Source organism: Procambarus clarkii, chromosome 1 (genome assembly GCF_040958095.1).
Source record: "Procambarus clarkii isolate CNS0578487 chromosome 1, FALCON_Pclarkii_2.0, whole genome shotgun sequence".
NCBI classification, from domain to species: domain Eukaryota; kingdom Metazoa; phylum Arthropoda; class Malacostraca; order Decapoda; family Cambaridae; genus Procambarus; species Procambarus clarkii.
Genome location: NC_091150.1, coordinates 51,926,234 through 51,952,070, shown reverse-complemented (window position 1 = coordinate 51,952,070; position 25,837 = coordinate 51,926,234). Strand labels below are relative to the sequence as shown.

At 39.9% G+C, this 25,837-nt stretch overlaps 1 protein-coding gene across 1 annotated transcript; it reads left to right on the top strand.

Moving 5' to 3' along the window:
• Positions 1 to 952: 952 nt before the first annotated feature.
• On the top strand, positions 953 to 7,036 carry LOC138363428 (uncharacterized). The gene is made up of 4 exons (XM_069322571.1): positions 953 to 1,131; positions 3,629 to 3,839; positions 4,971 to 5,264; positions 6,896 to 7,036. The coding sequence occupies exons 1-4, from the start codon at positions 953 to 955 to the stop codon at positions 7,034 to 7,036; spliced, it is 825 nt and encodes a 274-aa protein (XP_069178672.1).
• Positions 7,037 to 25,837: the final 18,801 nt, after the last annotated feature.

Genomic DNA, 25,837 nt, shown 5'->3' with positions numbered 1-25,837 from the left:
ATCTGGTAGAGCTAGGATTTATCTTCCCCCCCCCCACCACCACCAAAAAAAATAGAACTAGGAAACAAAGGGCTGGTGTACCGAAAGAGGAATTATGAGAAGAGAAGTTTACAAAGGGATATACCATCGGAAACGAAACGCAGAGCTACGTCCGTACAAGACATGATGGACTATGTCACCCCAAAAGTGCCAGGAGGCAGTAAACAGGTTTATCCCGGCCCAGAAGGATAAATCCAAAGAGCAAAAGAAGATTCCGTGGTTTAATAGGGCATGAATTGAAGAAAATGAACTGACCAAAAGGGCGTGGGGGAATTTCCAAAATAACAGAACACCAGAAAGCAGAGAGAGATACAAGACTACCAGGAATGAGTATGTTAGAATGAGAAGAGAAGCAGATAAAAATTATGAAAAAAATATTGCAAATAAAGCCAAGACCGAACTAAAGCTACTCCACAGTCACATCAGGAGGAAAACAACAGAGAAAGAACAGGTGATGAAACTTAGAACGGGTGAGAACAGGTATACAGAGAATGACAAAGAGGAGTGAAGAATTGAACAAGAGGTTCCAGGAGGTCTTTACAACAGAACGAGGTGAGTTCACTGCTCAAGGAGAGGTGGCAGTAAACCAGGCGGCATTCGAAGGGTTCACAATTACAAGAGATGAGGTCAAGAGACACCTGTTGGATGTGGACGTGAGTAATGCTATTGGTTCAGACGGAATCTTACCATGGGTACTGAAAGAGTGTGTAGAAGCACTTTGCTTGCCACTCTCCACAGAGTATAGTAGGTCACTGGAGACATGAGACCTACCAGAAATACTGGAAGACGACTAATGTAGTCTCAATATAACAAAGGGATGACAGGCAAGAGGCACTGAACTACAGGCCAGTGCCCTTAACTTGTATGCCATGTAAGGTGAGGGTGAAGATCGTGAAAAAAACTAGTAACACATATGGAGAGAAGGGACTTTGTGACAAACCACGAACATGGGTCCAGGGAGGGTAAATCTTGCCTCACTGGCTTAATAGAATTCTACGATCAGGTGACAAAGATTAAGCAAGAAATAGAAGGATGGGCGGACTGCATTTTCTTGGACTGTCGTAAAGCCTTTGACACAGTACCCCATAAGAGGTTGGTGCATCAGTTAGAGAAACAGGCAAGAATAACTGGTAAGGTGCTCCAGAGGATAAGGGAGTACCTAATAGGGAGCAGAGAGTTACAGTGAAGGATGAGACCTCAGATTGGCGTGAAGTCAAAAGTGGAGTCCTACGGGCTCTGTACTTGGCCCTATCCTGTTTCTCATATACGTAAATGATCTTCCAGAATGTATAGACTCATTCCTCTTAATGTTTGCTGACGTTGCCAAAATTATGAGAAGAATTAAGACAGAGGAAGACTGATTGAGGCTTCAAGAAGACCTGGACAAACTGAAGGAATAGTCGAACAAATGACTGTTAGAGGTTAACCCAAGCGTAATTACATTGTGTTAGAGTAATGCAATGAATATAGGTGTAGGGAGCAGGAGCCCAGATGCTATGTGGAGGATCCCAAGGAATCATTGGGAGCTGAAATTCTTCAAGAATCAGAGAGAGAGAAAGACCTGGGGTTGATATCACGCCAGACCTGTCCCCTGAAGCTCATATCAAGAGGATAACATTAGCGACAAATGCCAGGTTGGCTAACATAAGAACGGCCTTTAGAAACTTGTGTAAGGAATTATTCAGAACTTTGTATACCACATATGTCAGACCAATCCAGGAGTATGCAGCTTCAGCATTGAGTCCATATCTAGTCAAGCATAAGACTAAACTGGAAAAGATCTAAAGGTTTGCCACCAAACTAGTACCCGAACTGAGGAATGTGAGCTACGAGGAGAGATAACGGGAATTAAACCTCACGTTGCTGGAAGACAGAAGAGTTAGGGTGACATGATTACCACATTCAAGATTCTCAAAGGAATTGATAAGGTAGATAAAGACAGGTAATTTAACACAAGGGGCATACACACTAGGGAACACAGATGGAAATTGAGCCCATATGAGCCACAGAGATATTAAAAAGAACTTTTTTAGTGTCATTGTAGTTAACAAATGGAATGCATTAGGAAGTGAGGTAGTGGTGGTAGACTCCATACACAGTTTCAAGTGTAGATATTATAGAGCCTTATAGGCTCAGTAACCTGTACATCAGTTGATTGACAGTTGAGAGGCGGGACCAAAGAGCCAGATCTCTAACCCCGCAAGCACAACTAGGTGAGTACCCACAAGGCGAGTACACACACACACACACACACACACACACACACACACACACACACACACACACACACACACACACACACACACACACACACACACACACACACAAACATACACACACACAAACATACACACACACACACACACACACACATACGTGTGTGTGTGTGTTCCTAATCACTTCCTACTATCCTTGGGATAACCAAGGAGATGGTTATCCCGGGCTGCGAGGGGTTTAGAGACTACATAACAGGCACCATGACGATGGGAGGAAGAAGAGTAGTAGTAGCAGTGATATATTATCCTCCACCAAACGACAGAAGACCCAGGCATTCTTGAGGTTATCTTGAGATGATTTCGGGGCTTTAGTGTCCCCGCGGCCCGGTCCTCGACCAGGTCTCCACTCCCAGGAAGCAGCCCGTGACCGTTGACTAACACCCAGGTACCTATTTTACTGCTAGGTAACAGGGGCATAAGGTGAAAGAAACTCTGCCCATTGTTTCTCGCCGGCGCCCGGGATCGAACCCGGGACCACAGGATCACAAGTCCAGCATGCTCGGCCGACCGGCTCCCAATTATATCGGCAAGTGTATGACAGAAACAACATGGCAGTTATCAATATAATTTGGAGGGTAGCCTTTGCTGCCTGGAGAATTCGATCCCATCTGCTCATCATGGGGGACTTCAATCACGGAAGGATAGACTGGAAGAACAAGGAACCGCATAGAGGAGAGGAAACATGGAGAGCTAAACTACTGGAAGAGGCAACAAATTTTTTTAAAGCCAGCATGTCAGGGAGCCCACACGAATGAAGGAATCGATGAACCAGCGAGACTCGATCTAGTCTTCACTCTGAATGACTCCAACATACGGGAAATTGACTTCCAGGCCCCAGTAGGAATGGGCGTTCACAGCGTAGAGGCGTTTGAGTATCTGGTCGAAGAAGGGTTAAATTACTCGAGGAAGGGAACTGAAACCAAAGGCTAGCATTCCATAAAGGAAACTATGAGGAGATAAGAAAATTCCTAAGGAATATAATATGAGAAACAGAGCTCAAGGGAAAGACGGCCCAAGACATGATGGAATACATCACGCAGAAGTGTAAGGAGGCAGCAGACAAGTTTATCCCGGCCCAAATGGAAAAAAGTGAAATGCAGATTAGAAACCCATGGTTTATTCAGAGATGTAAGCCAGCTAAAAAAACTAAGTAAAAGAGCATGGAGAAACTTTAGAAATAACAGGACACTTGAGAGCAGAAATGGATACCAGAGAGCCAGGAATGAATACGTCAGGGTGAGAAGAGAGGCAGAAGGGCAATATGAAGACGACATAGCAAGCAAGGCAAAGACTCAACCCAAATTGCTGCACAGCTACTTCAAGAGAAAGACAACAGTGAAGGAACAGGTAAAGAAAATGAGGAAAGGGGCAGACAGATTCACTTCAAACAACAGAGAAGTGTGTGAGGAACTCAACAAGAAAGACCAGGAGGTCTTCACAGTAGAGGAAGGAGAAGTTCCAAAGATAAGAGAAGGAATAGTTAACCAGACACCACTAGAGGATTTTGAGATTACCAGTGGGGATGTAAGGAAGCTTTTGCTAGAGTTGAATGTGACAAAGGCTATAGGCTCGGATGGAATATCGCCATGGATACTAAAGGAAGGAGCAGAAGCTCTGTGCCTACCACTCTCAATGGTGTATAATAAATCCCTGGTAATAGGCGAACTGCCAAAAATTTGAAAGACGGCAAATGTAGTCCCGATATACAAGAAGGGGGATAGACAAGAGGCACTGAACTACAGGTCAGTGTCCCTAACTTGCATACCATGCAAGTTAAAGGAGAAGTCCCTGAGATAAGAGAGGGAATATCTAAGCAGATACCACTAGAGGAGTTTGTGATTAACAGTGGGAAGATGAGGAAGGGAAGGGAACTATCAGGGAAAAGCGCCAAGCTATTAGACTATATAGCACATGGAAGGGGTTAGGATAAGAATTTTGGGATGGGACGGAGGGATAGTGCCCAACCACTTGCACGGATGGGGATTGAACGCCGACCTGTATGAAGTGAGACCATCGCTTTACCATCCAGTCCAATGACTGGCAGGGGAGGTGAGGAAGCACCTAGATATAGATAGGACAAAGGCAATAGGCCCAGATAGAATCTCGCCATGGAAACTAAACGAAGGAGCAGAGACTCTGTGCCTGCCACTATCCATGCTATACAACATATCATTGGTAACAGGTGAACTGCCAAAAATTTGGAAGACGGCCAATGTAGACCCAATATACAAGAAGGGTGATAGACAGGAAGTACTGAACTACAGGCCAGTGTCACTAACTTGCATACCATGCAAGATGATGGAGAAGATTGTGCGAAAAAAATAGAGGAACATCTGGAGCGATAGAACTTTGTAACACAACATCAGCATGGGTTCAGGGATGTCAAATCATGCCTCACAGGATTAATCGAATTCTAGCCAGGCAACACAAATCAGGCAACATAGAGAGGGCTGGGCTGACTGCATATATTTGGATTGCCACAAAGCCTTTGACACAGTTTCACATAAGAGACTCGTGCAGAGAATAAGCAACAGAACACTGCGAGTCACTGTGAGAGGGAAGGTTTCGGAGTGGTGAGGCATCACCTGTGGAGTACCACAGGGTTCAAATCTTGGCCCTATACTGTTTCTGATAAATGTAAATGATCTCCCAGAGGGACTAGACTCGTTCCTCTCATTGTTTGCTGATGATGCAAGAATTATGAGGAGGATTAAAACAGAAGAAGACAGTATGAGGTTAAAAGATGACCTAGACAAACTGATGGTATGGTCACACATATGGCTGTTAAAGTTCAACCCAAGTAAATGTAAGGTGATGAAACAAGGCGATAGAAATAGGCTAGACACTGGATACCGAATGGAAGAGGAAATCCTTCACGAAACGGACAAAGATAAAGATCTTGGTGTTGATATCACGCCAAATCTGTCACCTGAAGCCCACATCAAAAGTGTAACATCGGCGGCGAATGCGAGGCTGGATAACATCAGAACTGCCTTCAGAAACCTGTGTAAGAAATACTCCAGAACCTTGTATACCGCATATGTAAGGCCAATTGGAGTATGCGGCCCCAGCATGGAGTCCATACCTTGCAAGCACAAGATGAAGCTAGAAAAAGTGCAGAGGCATGCCACTAGGCTAGTCCCAGAACTAAGAAGCATGAGTTATGAGGAAAGGCAGTGTGAACTGCACTTCACGTCACTGGAAGACAGAAGAGCTCGAGGAAACATGATCACCGCATGCAAAATTCTCAGGGGAATTGACAGGGTAGACAAGGAATGATTATTGGTGGTACACGCACAAGCGAACACAGGTGGAATCTGAGAACTCAAATGAGCCACAGATACATTAGGAAGACCTTTTTCAGTGGCAGAGTAGTTAGTAAATGGATTACTCTAGGAAGTGATGTGGTGGAGGCTGACTCCATACACAGTTTCAAATGTAAATAAGCTCAGGAATCTGTACACCAGTAGATTGACAGTTGATAGGCAGAACCAAAGAGCCGAAGCTCAATCCCCGCAAGCACAACTGGGTTAGAACAACTAGGTGGGTACAGAAACATATATATCTATCTATACCACTTTCTATGCCCATAAGACCCACACCCTTCCCTTTCCCCAGTTACTATCATCTACACCTCTGCTGACATCCCCTCCTATGTTCTTTTTTCTGTTATCTCTCCCTTCCATTTCCTGATTTTTTTCACCTCAACCAGCTTCCATCCTCATGGGCCTCGGAAACCCTCGAGGATGAAACGTACCTGGGCAGAGAACAGAATAATAATTAAGTGACTAAAGTTCTAATCCACTAGTGCAGATTGAATATCAAATAAAGCAAATGAGCTCAGAAAAAAATACGATAATGCGCACCCACATATAATAACTATGGTAAAATTTAATTGTAATACAAAAATGTTTTCAACATTTCCTAGAGAATGTCAGGTATCAAGAAGGAGATAATTCACTGTGTCGGGGGACAGGAAGCCAGAGTGTATTCATACACATTAGGCTTCTCGCGAGATCTCTCCCACCCCCACCAAGGGTCGAAAAAGTGACCCCGCCCAGGATGCAACCCCCTCAACAAACTGACTAACACCTGAGTACCTACTTGCTGCTAGGTGAACAGATGAATTAGGTGAAAGGAAATGTGCCCTATCCCTCCTATTTTTGGCGTAGTGTATGGTGGTTGTGGGGGGGGAGGGGGGGGAGAGCAGGCGAGGAGGTGCTTCAAAAAAAATAACGGAATTTACAGATATCAATATTGAAGATGATTGCAGTCATGAACTCTGTATTGCAAGAATAATTGCAATAGAAGTTTTTTTTTATTTTTTTTTTTTTGGGGGGGGAGGGTTTAAATGTCCCTGAGAACGACAGAAGGCATCAAGAAGAAAATTATAATTCAAATACAGCTTCCAGGAATTTTTTCCAAGGAGTAATGGAAGCATTCCATAGAATGAAAGCAAAAGCCTTTTAGTAATAACAGACTTCAATCACTGGTAAATTGAATCTAAGAATGGAGAAGACTCAAACGTTAAAATGGTACAAGTTACAAAATGAAACGTGGTATACTAACTGGTTTCACAGAGAACGAGAAGAACAGTGAAAGAAAGTAACGAGCAAGAAATACCAATGCGAACCAATGACTGTGCAATCGTCGCTGATAAAAGAGCTGTCATGAAGTCAGTGAATAGAGGAAGAGAAGAGCAGAGAAAGACTGGTGAATAAGGATGATCAAGGCTCTTCATAAAGAGGAAACATATGGAAATATATCTAAAAAAAATCATCTGAAGATCTTCACGGTAGTCAAAGTCATGATAGTTTTCGGAGGATTCATACCTTTTGCAGATGAAAATGTTAAGAAAATAATACGCTTATGTTCGACTTCAGGAATGTTTTAATGGGTATATCCAAGGGATTTGTAACCAAAATGCATAAAAGAATACATAATTATTAAAGTACTTATGGGATTATGTGGTAAAATAATGTTGTTTTCTTTTTAGTTGGTAGATTAATGACTGTGCCATTAATCCTACTTAGTTCCACCACAACTTACATCGGGTTAGTTTAACTAATTGATTGATTAATTTAGATCATTAAATACATTATTGAACTTGAGTTCTGTTAGATTTAAGTGTTAAATGCTTTACCCTGGGAACAGTTCTCGAAGCCAGTCTACAGCCTGGCCTTAGAAACTGCAAGTCAGCACCTGTTGGTCATTATAATATTTGGATGACAATATCAATAAATGATTATTCTAAGATTTATAACCCAATTAATCACAAGTGTCGAGTTTGATAAAGGAGTGACACTGTCACCCTGGTGTTCAGTCGTCCTGTGTCGTAACCCGCCACTCTGGCCAGGTAATACACCACAAACGGAGCTGGGGGAGCACTCATCGTAGGCGATGAGTCACAATAACGTGGCTGAAGATATGTTGACGAATCCTCACACTAGAAAATGAAGGGACGACGACGTTTCGGTCCGTCCTGGACCATTCTCAAGTGGAGAATGTAAAATTTAACGTTTTAAGTGAGGGTCGGAGATTGACCCGTTCAGGTCTTGGACATGTTGAACAGCCGTAAGCAACAAGCTTTGGGTATAGTCCAGGCGTTATGCCGACCTCTCGTGTGTTGGTTAATGCGGCAGCCTGGAGCCTCTCTATATAAACAATGGCGTCAGAGCCTTCTTGTCCCCCCTAATTCCAGAGTGAGAAATAATCCTTTGTATTATTAAGTTATTCGGATGTGTTTTTTCATGTTTCCCATTATTGAAGAGTAAATGACTATATACCAATATAAGTCAAGCCGCCGGTCGCCCCAACCAGTTATTCAGAGCACAAAAGCCCTTCTTGTATGTGAATGTGAGTAAACAATGTTGATTCACACGGCTTATTAACAACCGGTTAATATATTCTAACTACATACTCTGTAGAATATAACTGGAGAACAATTAAGTTTCAGAACTGTTTACTGCGATGCTTGACATGAGCCGGGGCGGCGTCGCCCTGGAGTGGCGTCGCCCTGGAGTGGCGTCGCCCTAGGATAACGTCGCCCTGAAGTGGCGTCGCCCTGGAGTGGCGTCGCCCTGTAGTGGCGTCGCCCTGTAGTGGCGTCGCCCTAGGATGGCGTCGCCCTGGAGTGGCGTCGCCCTGGAGTGGCGTCGCCCTAGGATGGCGTCGCCCTGGAGTGGCGTTGCCCTAGGATAACGTCGCCCTGAAGTGGGGTCGCCCTGGAGTGGCGTCGCCCTAGGATGGCGTCGCCCTGTAGTGGCGTCGCCCTAGGATGGCGTCGCCCTGGAGTGGCGTCGCCCTGGAGTGGCTTCGCCCTAGGATGGCGTCGCCCTGGAGTAGCGTCGCCCTGGAGTGGCGTTGTCCTGGGATGGCGTCGCCCTGGGATGGCGTCGCCCCGGGGGCGGCGTCATCTGGTTAACTACGCACGCGTACATTATGCATTAATATATTAATTTGAATTTGATAAAGGGGTGTCAGTATCAAACTCAAATTATCCTATGTAACGAGGGCTAATTTATGTAAATAAATTCCTGTGTAACGAAATCGCGAGCAACTCTCATAAAGATTTATTTTAGTATTTTACGATTAAAATTATAACAATACATATTTCCCACAATAATACACATAAGATATAAATTGACTAAGAAAAGTATATCTGTAATGCTCTCATAACAGTGTATTATGCTTATACATTCAAAATGAAAGAATCTCGTGATTACTTCACGATTATTTCTACTCATTTATATGGTTAATTAACAATTACTTCAACGTATCCAAATGCTATAAAATATCAACTTGACAAGTGTAAAGTGTTTTTTTTTTTAACATGTAACAAACCGCTAATCAATTCTGACAATTATTATAAACTTTATAATGTAATAATTTGTTTGCATTCGGGCTAAGAACTACAACAAATTATGGAGTGGTGAGTTGAGCAGATGGTCCCGAAGGTGAGGTATTTGGCCAACAGAGAGACGTCCTTCGGGCAAAAAATGTCGTTCCTTCGTGAACGCGTCGCTTTTTCCGACCAACGTCCTTCTTGGCTAACGCAGCTCCTTCTGGCTAACGCCGCCCCTTCTGGCTAACGTCGCTCCTTCTAGCTAACGTTGCTCCTTCTGGCTAACGTCGCTCCTTCTGGCTAACGCCGCCCCTTCTGGCTAACGTCGCTCCTTCTAGCTAACGTCGCTCCTTCTGGCTAACGCCGCCCCTTCTGGCTAACGTCGCTCCTTCTAGCTAACGTTGCTCCTTCTGGCTAACGTCGCTCCTTCTGGCTAACGTCGCTCCTTCTGGCTAACGTCGCTCCTTCTGGCTAACGCTTCTCCTTCTAGCTAACGTCGCTCCTTCTGGCTAGCGTCGCTCCTTCTAGCTAACGTTGCTCCTTCTGGATAACGTCGCTCCTTCTAGCTATCGTCGCTCCTTCTAGCTAACGTCGCTCCTTCTGGCTAACGTCGCTCCTTCTGGCTAACGTCGCTCCTTCTAGCTAACGTCGCTCCTTCTGGCTAACGTCGCTCCTTCTAGCTAACGTTGCTCCTTCTGGCTAACGTCGCTCCTGGTTAGCGTTGCTCGTTCCTATACAAAACAGAACACCGCCATTTTAGCTCATCACAACCAACACCAGTACTGCCAATTTAGCTCATCACGACCAGTACATTGCTAAATTACATTGGCTATGTACTGCCAATTTAGCCCATGGGTCGAGCAAGTACCACCAGTGAAGTTCAACATTCACAGCAAATGCTGTAAACTTAATATAGAGGCTGTCATTGCTGCCTCCCACACCAGTATATTTGTTTACATTAAACCCGTTAGTGTGTGACGTCACACGAGGTTCTGTTATGTTTGTTTATATAAAACACGTGCATGCGTGACGTCATCCATTTGGTCAGAATTTTATCATAAATTGAATAAATAGATCATTATATAATTGACCATTTTTACAGAATATTTATGCTGTGAAATTCTAAATTTCAAATCTTTGGATAATTGACTTATATGGAATTTATTACAATCTTTACTAGGTAGTTTGTAAATGACACAGTTATAACAACAAGGGCTGTTTCTAACTAATAATTTTGCAACAGTATTTTCATAATTAAACAACACATGTATATCAAAGCGTTTCAAGGCCTTGACAATATTTTCTAACCCAGAAAAATATGATAAACATTATTCATTTTTAGGGCGAATTTTCTCACTACATATATCATTATAATATGTAAGATGTGCTTTGATACAACAAACTTTCAAAACATTTTGTGGAAAACAAAGTTTGACAAAAATAGAATCAATGTTCTTAAACTCTTCATTCAACAATTCTGAACTAACAACCCGAAGAGCTCTTAGATATATAGAAGAATAAAATTATTGTTTCACACTGTATCTATGCCCTGATAAATAATGAACACAAGATAAACTTTTCACAGGTTTTCAGTAGACAATAAAGTGAAAAAAAGATTACAAGTCTTCAAAAAGCCTACGGATTATTTGGATAAATGTTGGGGGGGGGGGGGATGGAGGTGACTTGGCAAACGTTTCAGTTTGTGGGCGATCATCTGGTTGTATACATGTACGGGCAAAATATAGATAGCAGGAAATTTCTGCTCATTTTCCCGAGGCCAGTCAATAAAGATGTACATTACTATGATAAAATATTGTTTTTAAATGCACACGATGAGTCACAATAACGTGGCTAAAGATATGAAGAGAAAGAGGAAGATAAGTACAAGGGGGAAGGTAAAAGTAAGATGAAGGGTAAGAATAAGGTTAAACTAAGAATAAGATGAGAGGTAAGAATAAGATGAAGGGTAAAAATAGGATGAAAGTAAGAATAAGATGAAAGGTCAGAAAAAGAAAGAACAAGAATAAATGAAAATGAATGAATATTACTATTAGGTTAAATAAAGATAAAAACAAGAAGTAAAAAAATTAATAAATAAGAAAAAGTTAGAAAAATAGGAAGGAAAATTAATAAAAAATGAAATTGTCAGAGGCCAAATAGCGAAGACAAAAACTAGTAACGAAAGAGACAGAAGTGAAAGAGAGGCTAGAGTGGGAAAAGCTGAAGTCAGATCATGTTTGTCAAGAAGGTTGGAGCATTTAAGTATGTACCTGTGAAAGGGAAGAGTCAATCGCAACAAAGCCAGGACTAAGGTTCAAGTTGGACATGTTGTGTTTCAGAGCCGAGTCATCAAGAAAGCGTCTGAAAAGAGTAGAGGAAGGGAAGATTACCTTAAAAGCAGACAACTCTATATGTTGATTAGAGTCCCTAACATGACAGAAGAGTCATGTGTCTGTAGACTTAATACTTCTTTTATGTTCCTCTAGTCTGTCATTCAGTGAACAATCAGTTTTACTGCTATAAAAATATTTAGCTGTGTAGCCGCCGGACAGTAACAAAAATCCTCGTGTGGCTCTGAATGTGACCCTAGTAAACTGTTCTCTTCTGAATTCTCGCTATCTCGATCAGCCTATGTTCATGGTGTATCGTAGATCATTCCCCCCTGACAATTTGAGTGACGCTAGCCCCCAAGCGTCTGCCCTCTATCGTTGGACAGACAAACAGGCAGACATGATAAAGTATAGATATGATATAGCCTGTGTATGACATTGCCAGCGATCTGTCTAACTGATCATTCGAGTTTCTGAATTGCAATCGATGCAGTGTTTACTGCATCGATTGGCAAGTTCTGAAGCAGACATTTCCTTGCTCATTCATGTAAACGACCTGAGAGCTTTCATTAAAGCCTTCACTTGCAAACGTGGCTTTAGTGCTGCATAAATGTTGCTTAAATTGCCAGCTTCATTCCACATACAGTGACGAGCAACATCTTGAGTCTCAGCAATACAAGAGCACTTAAAACAAGATCATCCCTGCCGGTGTTGCACAGTGTTCGACCAGCGATGGTGGGAAAGTTGGTATGTGTGTTCTGTGTGACACGAGGCCACTTTATTGATGTCATAATAAACGCCAATAAAGGGCCCTGACATGTTAAAAGGATGGGCTCTGACAGCCCATTCTCCTAAAATGAAAGTACTTATAGTAACGATGTGGTTGATCGTACATATACAGACGTGAAGGACTTAGTATATGTAGACTTTTGCATTCTTGAATTTGATAAAACCGGAAATGTTTTTCTGGTCATGTTGTCAATGCAACCTAACCTAACTTAACCATCCTAGGCCTAATACACGCTATTTGCGGCCTAATATAGTACATATATGCTATATATTAGGCCTAGGAATATTTAAGCTTGGTTTTGAGCTTTGTTTTCGGACTATATAAAATGAATAGTACCACATTCTAATTTCCATTTGTCCATCAAGCTAATAGTTGTACGATCGTCCACATAGTTACAAAGAGTACACTTCATCACAGGGACGGGTTGTCTCTGAACATTCTTGCTTGCTGAGACCAGCGCCTCGGTGACATGACGACCTTCAATCAGGAAAGGAAGTTCGCACTAGTGAAAAAATAATGCTTTCCCGATAGCTTTAAGTTGAGGCTTTCCCGTGGGCTTCTTAGCCGAGGTTTTTCTTTGGCTTTTTATCTGAGGCTTTACCCGTAAGCATTTTGGCTAAGGCTTTTATCTGGGCTTTTGCCCTAGGCTTTCCCAGTGAGGTGTTTAGATGAGGCTTTCTCATAGGCTTTTTCGCAGTGATTTTTCTGAGGGCTTTTAAGTCAGTCTTACCAAAGACTTTCAGGGGAGGATTTCCCGTGGTGTTATTAGCTGTGGGTTCCTCATGAGCGTTTAGTTAGCTGTCTTGCCTAAAGCATTTTTAGCTCTAAGTCAATTGTTTAGCTCATACCCGATTCACAGACAAGAGAATTGTCGGAGTTGAAATATTTGAGAGAGAGATAAAGAGATAGAGAGAGAGAGAGAGAGAGAGAGAGAGAGAGAGAGAGAGAGAGAGAGAGAGAGAGAGAGAGAGAGAGAGAGAGAGAGAGAGAGAGAGAGAGAGAGAGAGAGAGAGACAGAGAGAGAGAGAGAGACAGACAGACAGACAGACAGACAGACAGACAGACAGACAGACAGACAGACAGACAGACAGACAGACAGACAGACAGACAGACAGACAGAGCGAGAGGATGAATTATGATATATATTATGACATCTGTGTTTCATCATCGCATTTTAAGAAATTCTATTATAAATTCCGTTTCATTTTTTTTAATACGCTTATATTTCAAGATTATTAATCTTTGCTTCTGATATATTATACAACGTTTATTGTTCATTACAATAATTGTTGTCTCTTTATCTAGTTAATATGAATATATCTTTGTACTCGAGTAAAATTCATTAAAAGTGTTTGAACAATCGAGTTGAGTGCCTCATATGGGATGAATCCCATTTAGGTAGAATCCTATGTAGGCAGCATACAATTAATATTGCATAGTATTTAGTAAGTATACCTTGAAACTTCTGTATCATATACAAGGCAGACTGTTTATTATGAAGCTAGTCTATCAGGTAGGCAGTATACCATGTAGGCAATATAGCATGTAAACTGTATACTATGTATACAGTATACAATATAGTTAATATACTAAATGTGCTGTATACCATAAAGGAATTACATGGATATTATATCATATGGCCAGTATACAATATAGACAATATACCACATAGGCAGTAAACTATGTAGACAGTATATACTGTGCAGGCATTAATTCCACGGAGGCAATAAAACCATGTAGACAGTATACCCTGTTGTCAAAAGAACATTAAGACAGTATAAAATAGTTTACTTTACGATGTTATCCTGAACAGGTGGTATACTAAGATGACAAGAACGCACGCAGTGTGAGCGACGTGATCCGGCTCATACTGAAGGGTCGCTTCATAAGACACACACACACACAGACACACACACACACACACACACACACACACACACACACACACACACACACACACACACACACACTATTGCGTCTGTATGTCATACTAGCCTTCTTTATACATATGAAACCTTTCTTAATAGTCAATACATAATATTTTTTTTATGCTTTCTCTCTCTCTCTCTCTCTCTCTCTCTCTCTCTCTCTCTCTCTCTCTCTCTTACATTTATTCAAGTGGCGGTCTGTCGAAATTATTTTGCAAGATCTGTCCTGAAAATTTGTCTTATTGAGTCAGTTGGACTTTCATCAGCTGCCTTCGTGGAAAGTGAGCCAGGAGTGTGGAAATGGCAGAAGCCACGTTTGTGAGAGAATCACATGAGCCACGTGTGTGAGAGAGCGTCTCAGGAGCCTGGGGTGTGGGAGGATCCTAGAAGCCAGGCGCGTGAGAAGATCTCTGGAGCCAGGTGTTGTGACATCGCATAAGGCAGGTGTCTGTGGGAGGTTTGTAAATGTTATCTGCATGGTTTGTTCGTTTGAGTCAGCTATGTAGGAGGATCGCTTGAGTCATATGTTGGCGAGGATCGCAGAAGCCATCTATGGAGGAGGATCGCAGTAGCCACCTGTGAAGAACGTTTCGTTGGAGCCACACGTGTGAGTGGAAGGTCTTGCCACCTATATGAAAGTCCTTTGACCTTAGCCCCTCTGCTGATCTCAAGGTCAGTCACGGACCCGCGTGCCTCTCTCCTCCTCAGCGGGATTACTGCAACATCAGCAAAAAAATCTCCAGAGTTCACTTCCACTGCTCAGAGCTTCGTATTTCTTTAGCGTGTTTTTTAAAGCATTCTTCTAGGGTCGTTGTGACTTTCACGAGACACCTGAAAGTCGAACCTGAACTCACATGATATATAATAATGAGCTCTGTAGTAATTAATAAGGTTTGTAAGGGGCTGGTGTGTTTTGTGTTTATTCGCTCATTCTTAACCACGTGAGAAAATGGGATAACATTGTGGAAGAATGTCTTAGACGAGTAAAAAATACAAATAATTGATTTTCCACTGTACAGGTTCTCTCTCTCTCTCTCTCTCTCTCTCTCTCTCTCTCTCTCTCTCTCTCTCTCTCTCTCTCTCTCTCTCTCTCTCCCTCTCTCTTTCTCTCTCTCTCTCTCTCTCTCTCTCTCTCTCTCTCTCTCTCTCTCTCTCTCTCTCTCTCTCTCTCTCTCTCTCTCTCTCTATCTCTCTTTCTCTCTGTCTGTCTCTCTCTCTCTCTCTCTCCCTCTCTCTCCCTCCCTTTCTCTCCCTCCTTCTCTCTCCCTTTTTCTCCTTCTTTCTGCTAAGAAGAACTCAAGTAATTAAGATATAATGACTGAGAATCCTTCCATCCTAAAATATAGCACAGACAATATGAAAAACAAGCCAGTTCGAGTTTCATAACAGTAACTATTATTTTGGGTTTGGATAAATATATTTATAGCATACTAAATCCCTCAAGCCTTTTTAGACCATTGTAACAACATTAATTTACCATTTAGAAAATATTTTATCAATTTTGTAATCCTGATCTAAATTCAGGTTGTATCGTAGAATTAATTAAAAATTATATTACCGAGTTAGAAATTGCAGGAAAAAAATAGTAATGGAAGCAAATTCCGTGAAGTTTGTTAGGCTGAAAACTAATGGTGATTATTTCTTGTTGGTTGATCGCACCACTGACCCTGTCTGACGCATCATTTAATCCTAATTGGTATTGACAAGGAGGATCTGAGAACAAGCAGGCTCTGAGGACAAGGAGGACCTGAGGACATGGAAGATCTGAGAACAAGCAGGCTCTGAGGACAAGGAGGACCTGAGGACATGGAAGATCTGAGAACAAGCAGGAGCTGAGGACAAGGAGGACCTGAGGACATGGAAGATCTGAGAACAAGCAGGCTCTGAGGACAAGGAGGACCTGAGGACATGGAAGATCTGAGAACAAGCAGGAGCTGAGGACAAGGAGGACCTGAGGACATGGAAGATCTGAGAACAAGCAGGAGCTGAGGACAAGGAGGACCTGAGGACATGGAAGATCTGAGAACAAGCAGGAGCTGAGGACAAGGAGGACCTGAGGAAAAGAAGGTACTGAGAACAAGGATGTGGGAAATATTTATTTCCATAACGTCAATATATAAAATATTAAAATATATTTTTGAGAAAAACTCTCTATTCGGATTAAATTGATAAACTAGTAACTATCTGATAAGTGCGTTGTTCAACATAGCGACGCCATTACCCTGGCCTCCTCCCCTCCCCCCCCTATGCCACTCTGACTACTTCGTCACCCACCAAAATATAAAATTGGAAACTAAATTTATATCTCAACACTTCTTATAAATTATACAACTAAATAAATCTATCTAGTTCTTAATGAACTTATTGAATTGACAGTGTTGATTTAAATTGATAGATAGAGGCTTAAACTCTAAATTAGTAAATAATATACGAAAGTTTCTCCTTGACTCGGCAAGTAGAGGAAGGAGGAAGAGGACGGCAGCTATGGCGGCCATTACATGACCAGGACCGCTGTTACTCGGCGACTGTCTTTTTCTCCCATTTTTCACCATACAGCCCCGCTACTGTGACAGGTAAGTCTACTAGGTGGTCACCATAGCCCGTGCTACTTGCAACTTTTTGTTCCGAGGAATTGAATCTAAATCAACAAGTTCTCGGCAATAGAGCTAGTCGTTATTTCACATCCTACGTGTTCTGCAAAGCCAGATTCACGATGTATTTACGCAAAAACTTTCCAACCTGTATTATCTTTTCTCAATCTTTGGCGGCTTCGTTTATAGTTATTAAACAGTTAATGAGCTCCGAAGTACCAGGAGGCTGTTTATAACAATAACAACAGTTGACTGGGAAGTTTTCATGCTTGTAAAGTGTTTAATGAATGTAACAAAAACCGTCAAAAGATAAAGGAAAGATGTACACGCTCGTAAGTGCTCGCGTAACTGCTTCGTGAATCTGGCCCCAGAACCGCTTCTACTCAGCGACTCTACTTTTCTCCCATTGTTCACCTTACTGCCCCGCTCCTGTGGCCGCGGTATACACGTGTTTGGGGGGAACGCGAGCGGGAGGTTGAGAGCTCACCGACACAACACCAATAGCTCACGTAAGAGCAAACAATCAATAACCTCATAAATAATTCCGAGAGATCATCTAGTTACAAATATGACATAAACCTAAATACAAACTAATGGTGACTTTGCCGGTCAGGGGGAGTTGGTTCATCGAACTTTTCTTACCATATGGACGAGGAGCATCCATATGGTCGACCACACGTTAACACCTGCCCACTCACGCGCCTGACAGGTGGACGGCGCTTCGGATTCGTAGTCCTGAGGTTCCGGGTTCGATCCCCGGTAAAGGCGGAGACAAATGGGCAAAATGTTTCTTTCACCCTGATGCGCCTGTTACCTAGCAGTAAATAGGTACCTGGGAGTTAGTCAGCTGCTATGGGCTGCTTCCTGGGGGGGGGAGTAACAAAAAGGAGGCCTGGTTGAGAGTAGTAGGGAGTAAGTCTCAAACACGATTTTTTTTATTTTTGTTGAAAATTCGCGTTTAAGGTCTTAAAGGTTTCTTATGGGGGAAATTCGAGGAAAAATTCTTTTTTGTGGTCCTAAGGATTATTTCTTATGGAGGAAATTCGTGGTTTGAGGTCTTAATAAAGGATTTCTTATGGGACAAATTCAAAATTGTTCAAAATTCAGTTTTTATGAAAATATTTCAGAGTTCATATGATCATAGAAGTTTGTTAAGAGTTCTTATGGGAGAAATTCAAACTTTTCAGAGATGAGTTTTATGAAAATATTTCAGAGTTCATATAATCATAGGAGTTTATTTACGAGTGTAAGACCGAAATTTGGAAAAATTACCTTTTTCAGAGAATATTGTCATAGAAGGAAAATAGATATCTTAGCTGTGACTTTTAGTTTTTACATTAATTTATGGCTGTTTCACCTGTAAAGACCGAAATTGAACAGAGACCAGTTTAAACACCGACAAATATTCAGAGAACATTTGAAGACTGATTTTCTTCAGAGTCCAATTATGACCAAAAATATGACAGAGACCATTTGAAGACCGAAATTTACAGAAATTTAACAGATATTATTTCAGACCCAGATATGACAAAGACCATTTTAGGCCAAATAATTTCAAAGACCATATACGACCAAAATAAGACAGATTATTTTAGACCCAAATATTGTCAATGTCCGGTAAAAGACCTAAATTAATCAGAGCCCAGTAGAAATCCGAAAATTCGTCAGAGTCAACTTTGAGACCAAAAAATATGGCAGGGACCATTTTAGACTAAAATATTTACAGAGTCGCTTTAAGACCAAAATATTTCAGAGTTTTACTTACACCTGCATTCTTAAAGAGCTTTTATGGAGGAAAATCAAATATTATCAGAGTTCAGTTGTGTAAAAATTTTTACAGAGACCATTTTATGACCAAAATTGGTTAGAGACCGAATTTTTGCTACTAATAGCCCAATTTTAGCCAAATTTTGAACAGTCATATTTTAGACGTAGTAAATCAAATCGAGTCAGTAACCAAGTTCTAGCACCTGTTCCCGCCTTACTTTATCACCGTAACTTCTTTACTAACAATCCAAACCCAATGAAATTTAAAACAGTCATATTTTAAACGTTGTAAATTAAATCAAAGCAGTTTCCGAGCTCCAGCTCCTGTCCCCCATCTTACTTTATTTGTATATCTTCTTTAGTGACAGACCAATTTCCCTGAAATTTAAAATCTCTGTATTTCAGACATAGTAAAATAGATCCAAACAATTACCGAACTCTAGCTCCTGTCCGCCACCTCAGTTCCCTGTCGTAGTTTCATAAACTAACAGTCCAACCTCCTCTAAAATTTAAAACCGCTGTATTTTGGAGGTAGCAAAATACAATAATTTAGTTACCAAGCTCCTGTTCCACCTCCATACTTTACAGTTACAACTCTGTCAATACCCGTTCAATTTTCCTGAAATTTAATTTAAAACAGACATACTTCTAACCACGTAAATAAAGAAAAATAGTGTTACCGAACTCAAGCTCTCGTCCCCTGCCTTAGCTCATTTGGGCAAGTTCTTTACTATCAGACTAAATCCCCTGAGATTTAAGATCCCTACATTTCAGACCCTGTAAAATAAATAAACAAGTATATTACCACACGCCAATTACTGTCCTCCACCTTAACCCCCTCTCGTATCTTCGCTAATGTCTAATCAATTTTCGCCAAATTTAAAGCAGACATCTAAGTAAGGAAAGAATAATAGTGTTAACAAACTCTAGCTTCTGTCCCCTTCCTTAGTTCGCTCCTGTAAATTCACTATATCAGCCCAAATCCCCTGAGATTTAAAACCCCAACTACATTTCAGACCCCTGTAAAATAAATCAACACATTAAACGAGCTTCAACTCCCGTCCTCCGCCTTAGTTCAATGTTCATCAAAATTATATCCGATTAAGTCACTTTCCAGTCTATGAAAAGCAAACATCCCATTCTTCAATACCCTTTTTTTCACTCAGCTATGTAATAATCACTAACGAACACAATTCACACGGACAGATCGCACCCTACCTTCAATACCTTTTGTTTACTCAACTAAGCAATAATCACACGGTCAAATTACACCTAACCTTTGCTCTCTCTTACCTTCTCATCACTTACCTCCCCCTTCATCTCGCCCATTCCACAACTTATCGAAACCTTCAATAATCCTACTGTATTTGTATATTTTCTCTATATTCACTGTGTTCTTCGTATTCTCTTCCATGTTTTCTGTGTTCACTCCATGTTCTGTAAAAAGCATGTTCATTTAATATTTTTTCACTAGTTTCTTCATTTTTTCTGTGATCTTTGTAATCTCATAATGCTCTCTGCACATTCTAATCATATTTTCTGTGTTCTTTATCATATTTTCATGTTCTCTACAAGTTCATATTCCACAAAGTTCACGTTGTTCTTTATCATATTTTCATGTTCACTGTAAGTTCATATTTCCCATATGTTCATTGTGTTCCTCACCTTCTCTTACATTTTTTCTGTGTTCTTTGTCATATTCTCCAAGTTCTCCATGTTCTTTATCATATTCCACCCATGTTCACTGTGTTCATCACCTTTTCGTATATGTTTTCTGCGTTCTTTGTCCTATTTTAATAATGTTCTTCAAAGTTTATCACCTTCTTTTACATGTTCTTTTTCATGTTCCTCCTATGTCCACTGTATTCATTCCCTTACATATTCTTCACTTTTCATGTTCTTTTTTTCTTTTAAACCAATTGTTTATTCCGTTCAGTAACTAGTTCTTTTGTCAAATATTATCAACATCATTACAGGTCCCCCAACCAATTTAGTCAGTCACTCAGTTTTATTTGCAAAACTACGTCAATGTAATTCTCCTTACCAACTTAATATTTCTTACTGACACTGTTCTTAAACAAATATACAGTACTAAATTTACCAAGACAAACTTTCTTTTCATTTCTTAACTAAAAATCACTTGTCAATCAACTGAAAAAAGATGATGAACGACGTTCATCTTTTTCTTGTCAATTTTAACTAAAATTATTCGCCAATCAACTGAAAAATATCCATGTCCATCATCTTTTCTTGTCGTATCCTAACTAAAATTATTCGCAATCAACTGAAAATAGCCACGTTCATCATCTTTTGTTGTCAAGTGGAGCTTTGTTCAGTACTTTCTTAACTCAAACTATACTTCGTTAAGTACAAAAATAGGCAAAAGGAATCTTTCAAGACTTTCTTAACTAATATTAATTGTCCCCTCAACTAAAAATAGTCAAGTGTAGCTTCGTTCAATACTTGCTTAACTGTCATTATACTTCGAGAAGTAAGAAAAAATTAGTCAAGGACACACTCTTCGAGACTCCAACGTTACTCCTCGATACATCAGTAACAAGCTCAAAGATCCTAAGAATACTATCAAAGTTATTTTCAGAGCTATCCAAGTTATTCTCAGAGTCATCAAAAGCTATTCTCTCAGTCATCAAATTTATTCTCTAAGACATCAAAAGTTATTTTTAATGTCATCAAAAGTAATTTTAATGCCATCAAAGTTGTTCTCTAACTCTCCGTCGTTCATCAATGTTATTCTCTAAGTTACCTTCGTTCCCCAGAGAAGCTTTCTACGACATCTTCGTTCATCAATGTTGTTCTCTAAGATATCAAATTTAATCTCAGAGACATCAAAAGTTATTCTCAGAGACATCAAAAGTTAATCTCAGTCATCGAAACTGTTCCCTAAGATACCTTTGTTCATCAAAGCTAATCTCTAACTCACCTTTGTTTATCAAAGCTATTCTCTAACTCTCCTTCGTTCATCAAAAATGTTCTCTAACTCTCCTTCCTTTATCAAAGTTATTTTCAGAGTCATCAAAGTTATTCTCAGACCTTACAAAAAGTTAATCTCAGTCATCAAAGTTGTTTTGTAAGATATCTTCGTTCATCAGAGTTATTCTCAGAGTCATCAAAGGTATTCTCTAACTCATGTTCGTTCATCATATTTGTTGTAAAAGACATCAATGTGGTTCTCTAAGGCATCTTCAGGAATAAAATATCTCTCCAAAATGTAACAAGTTTAGCTTATCATATCAAACTTACTCTTCAGTTAAAATATATATCTAGACTAACCTAACCTTTTCTACCCTTTTACTCCCCTATCTGATGTAACTTAACTATTACTCCCCCCTACCTGATGTAACTTACATAACCTATCCTAACCTCCCCAAACCTATCAAACTTTAGGTATGTTAGGTTAGGTAGGTTAAGTTAGGTTAGGTAAGTGTGATTAGGTAAGTTACATTAAGTTAGATTAGATTAGGTTATGTCGGTTACGTTAAGTTAGGCTAGATAAGTTGCTATAAGTTAGGTTAGGTTAGTTAAGTTAGGTAAGGTTATGTAAGTTACATTAAGTTAGATTAGGTTAGGTTAAATTAGATAGGTTAGAATAGGTTAGGTTAAGTAAGTTAGGTTAGGTTAGGAAGGTTAAGGTATGTCTGGTTAGGAAAGTTTGATTAGGTAAGTTACATCAGGTAGGGGAGTAATAGGTAAGTTACATAAGGTAGGGGAGTAATAGGTAAGTTACATCAGGTAGGGGAGTAATAGGTAAGTTACATAAGGTAGGGGAGTAATAGGGTAGAATAGGTTAGGTTTGGTTAGATATATATATATATTTTTACTGAAGAGCAAGTTTGATATGATAAGCTAAACTAGTTACATTTTGGAGAGATATTTTATTCCTGAAGATGTCCTAGAGAACCACATTGATGACTTTGAGAACAACTTTGATGACTGAGATTAACTTTTTGTTAGCTCTGAGGATAACTTTGATGAATCTGAGAATTACTTTGATAATACTCTTATGGTCTTTCAGCTTGTTACTGATGCATCGAGGAGTAACTTTGGAGTCTCGAAGAGTGTCTTTCACGTCTTTGAGTTTGTCCTTGACTATTTTTCTCTTACTTCACGAAGTATAGTGACAATTAAGCAAGTATTGAACGAAGCTGCACTCGACTAGTTTTATTTAAGGGGACGATTAATTTTAGTTAAGAAAGTCTTGAAAGATTCCTTTTGCCTATTTCTGTACTTAATGAAGTATAATGTTAAGAATGGGTTGAACGAAGCTCCATTTTGACAACAAAAGATGATGAACGTGGCTATTTTCAGTTGATTGCGAATAATTTTAGATATTAAACGACAAGAAAAGATGATGAACGAGAATATTTTTCAGTTGATTGACTCTAAAAAGTTTATTGACAGATAATAATTTCAGTTCAAATTGACAGGAAACAGGTGATGAACGTCGATATTTCAGTTGATTGACAAGTAATTTTTAGTTAAGAAATGACAAGAAAGTTTGTCTTGGTAAATTTGGTACTGAATAAAGTGCAGATTTGTTTAAGAACATTGTCGGTAAGAAATATTAAGTTGGTAAAGAGAATTACATTGACGTAGTTTTGCAAATAAAACTGAGTGACTGACTAAATTGGTTGGGGGACCTGTAATGATATTGATAATATTTGACAAAAGAACTAGTTACTGAACGGAATAAACAATTGGTAAAAGAAACAAAGAACATGAAAAGTGAAGAATATGTAAGGGAATGAATACAGTGAACATGAAAAAGAACATGTAAAAGAAGGTGATGAACTTTGAAGAACATTATGAGAATAGGACAAAGGACGCAGAAAACATATACGAAAAGCGAACACAGTGAACATGGGGGGAATATGATAAAGAATATGGAGAACATGGAGAATGTGACAAAGAACACAGAAAAAATGTAAGAGAAGGTGATGAACACAGTGAACAAATGGGAAATATGAACTTACAGTGAACATGAAAACATGATAAAGAACAACATGAACTTTGGGGAATATGAACTTGCACAGAACATGGAAATATGATAGAGAACACATGGAAAGTATGATTAGAATGTGCAGAGAACATTATGAGACTACTAAGATCACAAAAAATGGAGAAAAAATATGAAATGAACATGCTGTGAATATTTTACAGAGCATGCAGTGAACACAGAAAACATGGAAGAGAATGCGAAGAACTCAGTGAATATAGAGAAAATATACAAATAGAGTAGGATTATCGAAGGTTTCGATAAGTTGGGGAATGGGCGAGATGAAGAAGGAGGTAAGTGATGAGAAGGTAAGAGAGGGCAAAGGTTAGGTGTAATTTGACCGTGTGATTATTATTTAGTTTATTAAAATAGCTGGTCAAAGCTATTTTATTTTAAAGCTCGTAAGTGTTTATTTGCATAGCTTTAAAAAAGGGTAATGAAGGATGGGATGTTTGCTTTTGATAGACTGGAAAGTGACTTAATCTGAAATAATTTTGATGAACATTGAACTAAGGCGGAGGACGGGAGTTGAAGCTCGTTTAATGTGTTGATTTATTTTACAGGTGTCTGAAATGTAGTTGGGGTTTTAAATCTCAGGGGATTTGGGCTGATATAGTGAAATTACAGAAGAGAACTAAGGAAGGGGACAGAAGCTGGTGTTCGGTAACACTGTTTTTCTTTACTTACTTAGTTAGAAGAATATCTGCTTTAAATTTAGGAAAATATTGATCAGACATTAGTGAAGATACATGAGGGGGTTAAGGCGGGGGACAGAAATTGGAACTTGGTAATTTACTTGTTGATTTATTTTACAGGGTCTGAAATGTAGGGATCTTATATCTCGGGGGATTTGGTCTGATAATAAAGAACTTGTACAAATGAGCTAAGGCAGGGGGCGTGAGCTTGAGTTCGGGAACACTATTTTTCTTCATTCACTTGGTTAGAAGTATGTTTTAAATTTCGGGAAAAATTGAACAGGTATTGACAGTTGTATTAGTAAAGTATGGCGGGGAACCAGAGCTGGAGCTTGGTAACTAAATTATTGTATTTTAATTCTTCCGAAATACACCGGTTTTAAATTTTACGGGGTTTGGACTGTTAGTAATGACGACAGGGAACCTCCCAAACCTTCCTGGAACCTCCAGGTTCCAGGAAGACAGGGTGTCTCCCCACCTTAGGTGGGGAGACAGGAGCTAGAGTTCGATAATTATTTGGATCTAATTTACTATTTCTGAAATACAGAGATTTTAAGTTTCAGGGAAATTCTTCTGTTACTAAAAATATATACAAATGAACTAAGGTGGGGGACAGGAGCTGGAGCTCGGTAACTGCTTTGATTTGATTTATTACGTTTGAAATATGATTGTTTTAAATTTCAGGTGGTATGGAATGTTAGTAAAGAAGTTACGTGGATAAAGTAAGGCGGGAACAGGTGCTAGAACTTGCTTACTGACTCGATTTGATTTACTACGTCTAAAATATGAATGTTTAAAATTGGGCTAAAATTGGGCTATTAGTAGCGAAAAAGTAGTCTCTAACAAATTTTTGTCTTAAAATGGTCTCTGTAAATTTTTTTGTCTCAACTAGACTCTGATAATATTTGAATAAAATTTTCATATAACTCTACTCGAATTTCTACACGAATTTACCCCATAAGAAATTCTTAGGACCACAAACACGATTTTCCCCCATAAGAAATCCTTAAGACCACAAACGCGAATTTTGCCTCGAATTTCCCCCACAAGAAACCTTTAAAGCCGTAATTGAACGCGAATTTAAACAAAAATCCTGTTCGAGGCTAACTCCCTACTACTGTTGAGGACCGGACCGCGAGGACGTTAAGCCCCGAAATCATCTCAAGATAACTTGAAGATAACCTTAAGATCCGTCGACCATCTAAGCACTCAATATATAACTAAATCAAATCTGAGCCCAACCTCAACCACAAGCTGGACGCTTTATACATTTATTAATTACTGAAATTTAAATAATCCGAGCTTAATACGGGAGCCCAAGCAAGTGACTCTTTATACAATTAGCTGCACAAACAATAAAAAGAAATTCTCCACAAAAGAAGATATGAGGATAAGGAAGATCTGAGGACAAGGAAGATCTGAGGACAAGGAAGATCTGAGGACAAGGAAGATCTGAGGACAAGGAAGATCTGAGGACAAGGAAGATCTGAGGACAAGAAAGATATGAGGACATGGGTGTATCTGAGGAAATGTAAGATCTGAGAATATGGAAGATCTGAGGAC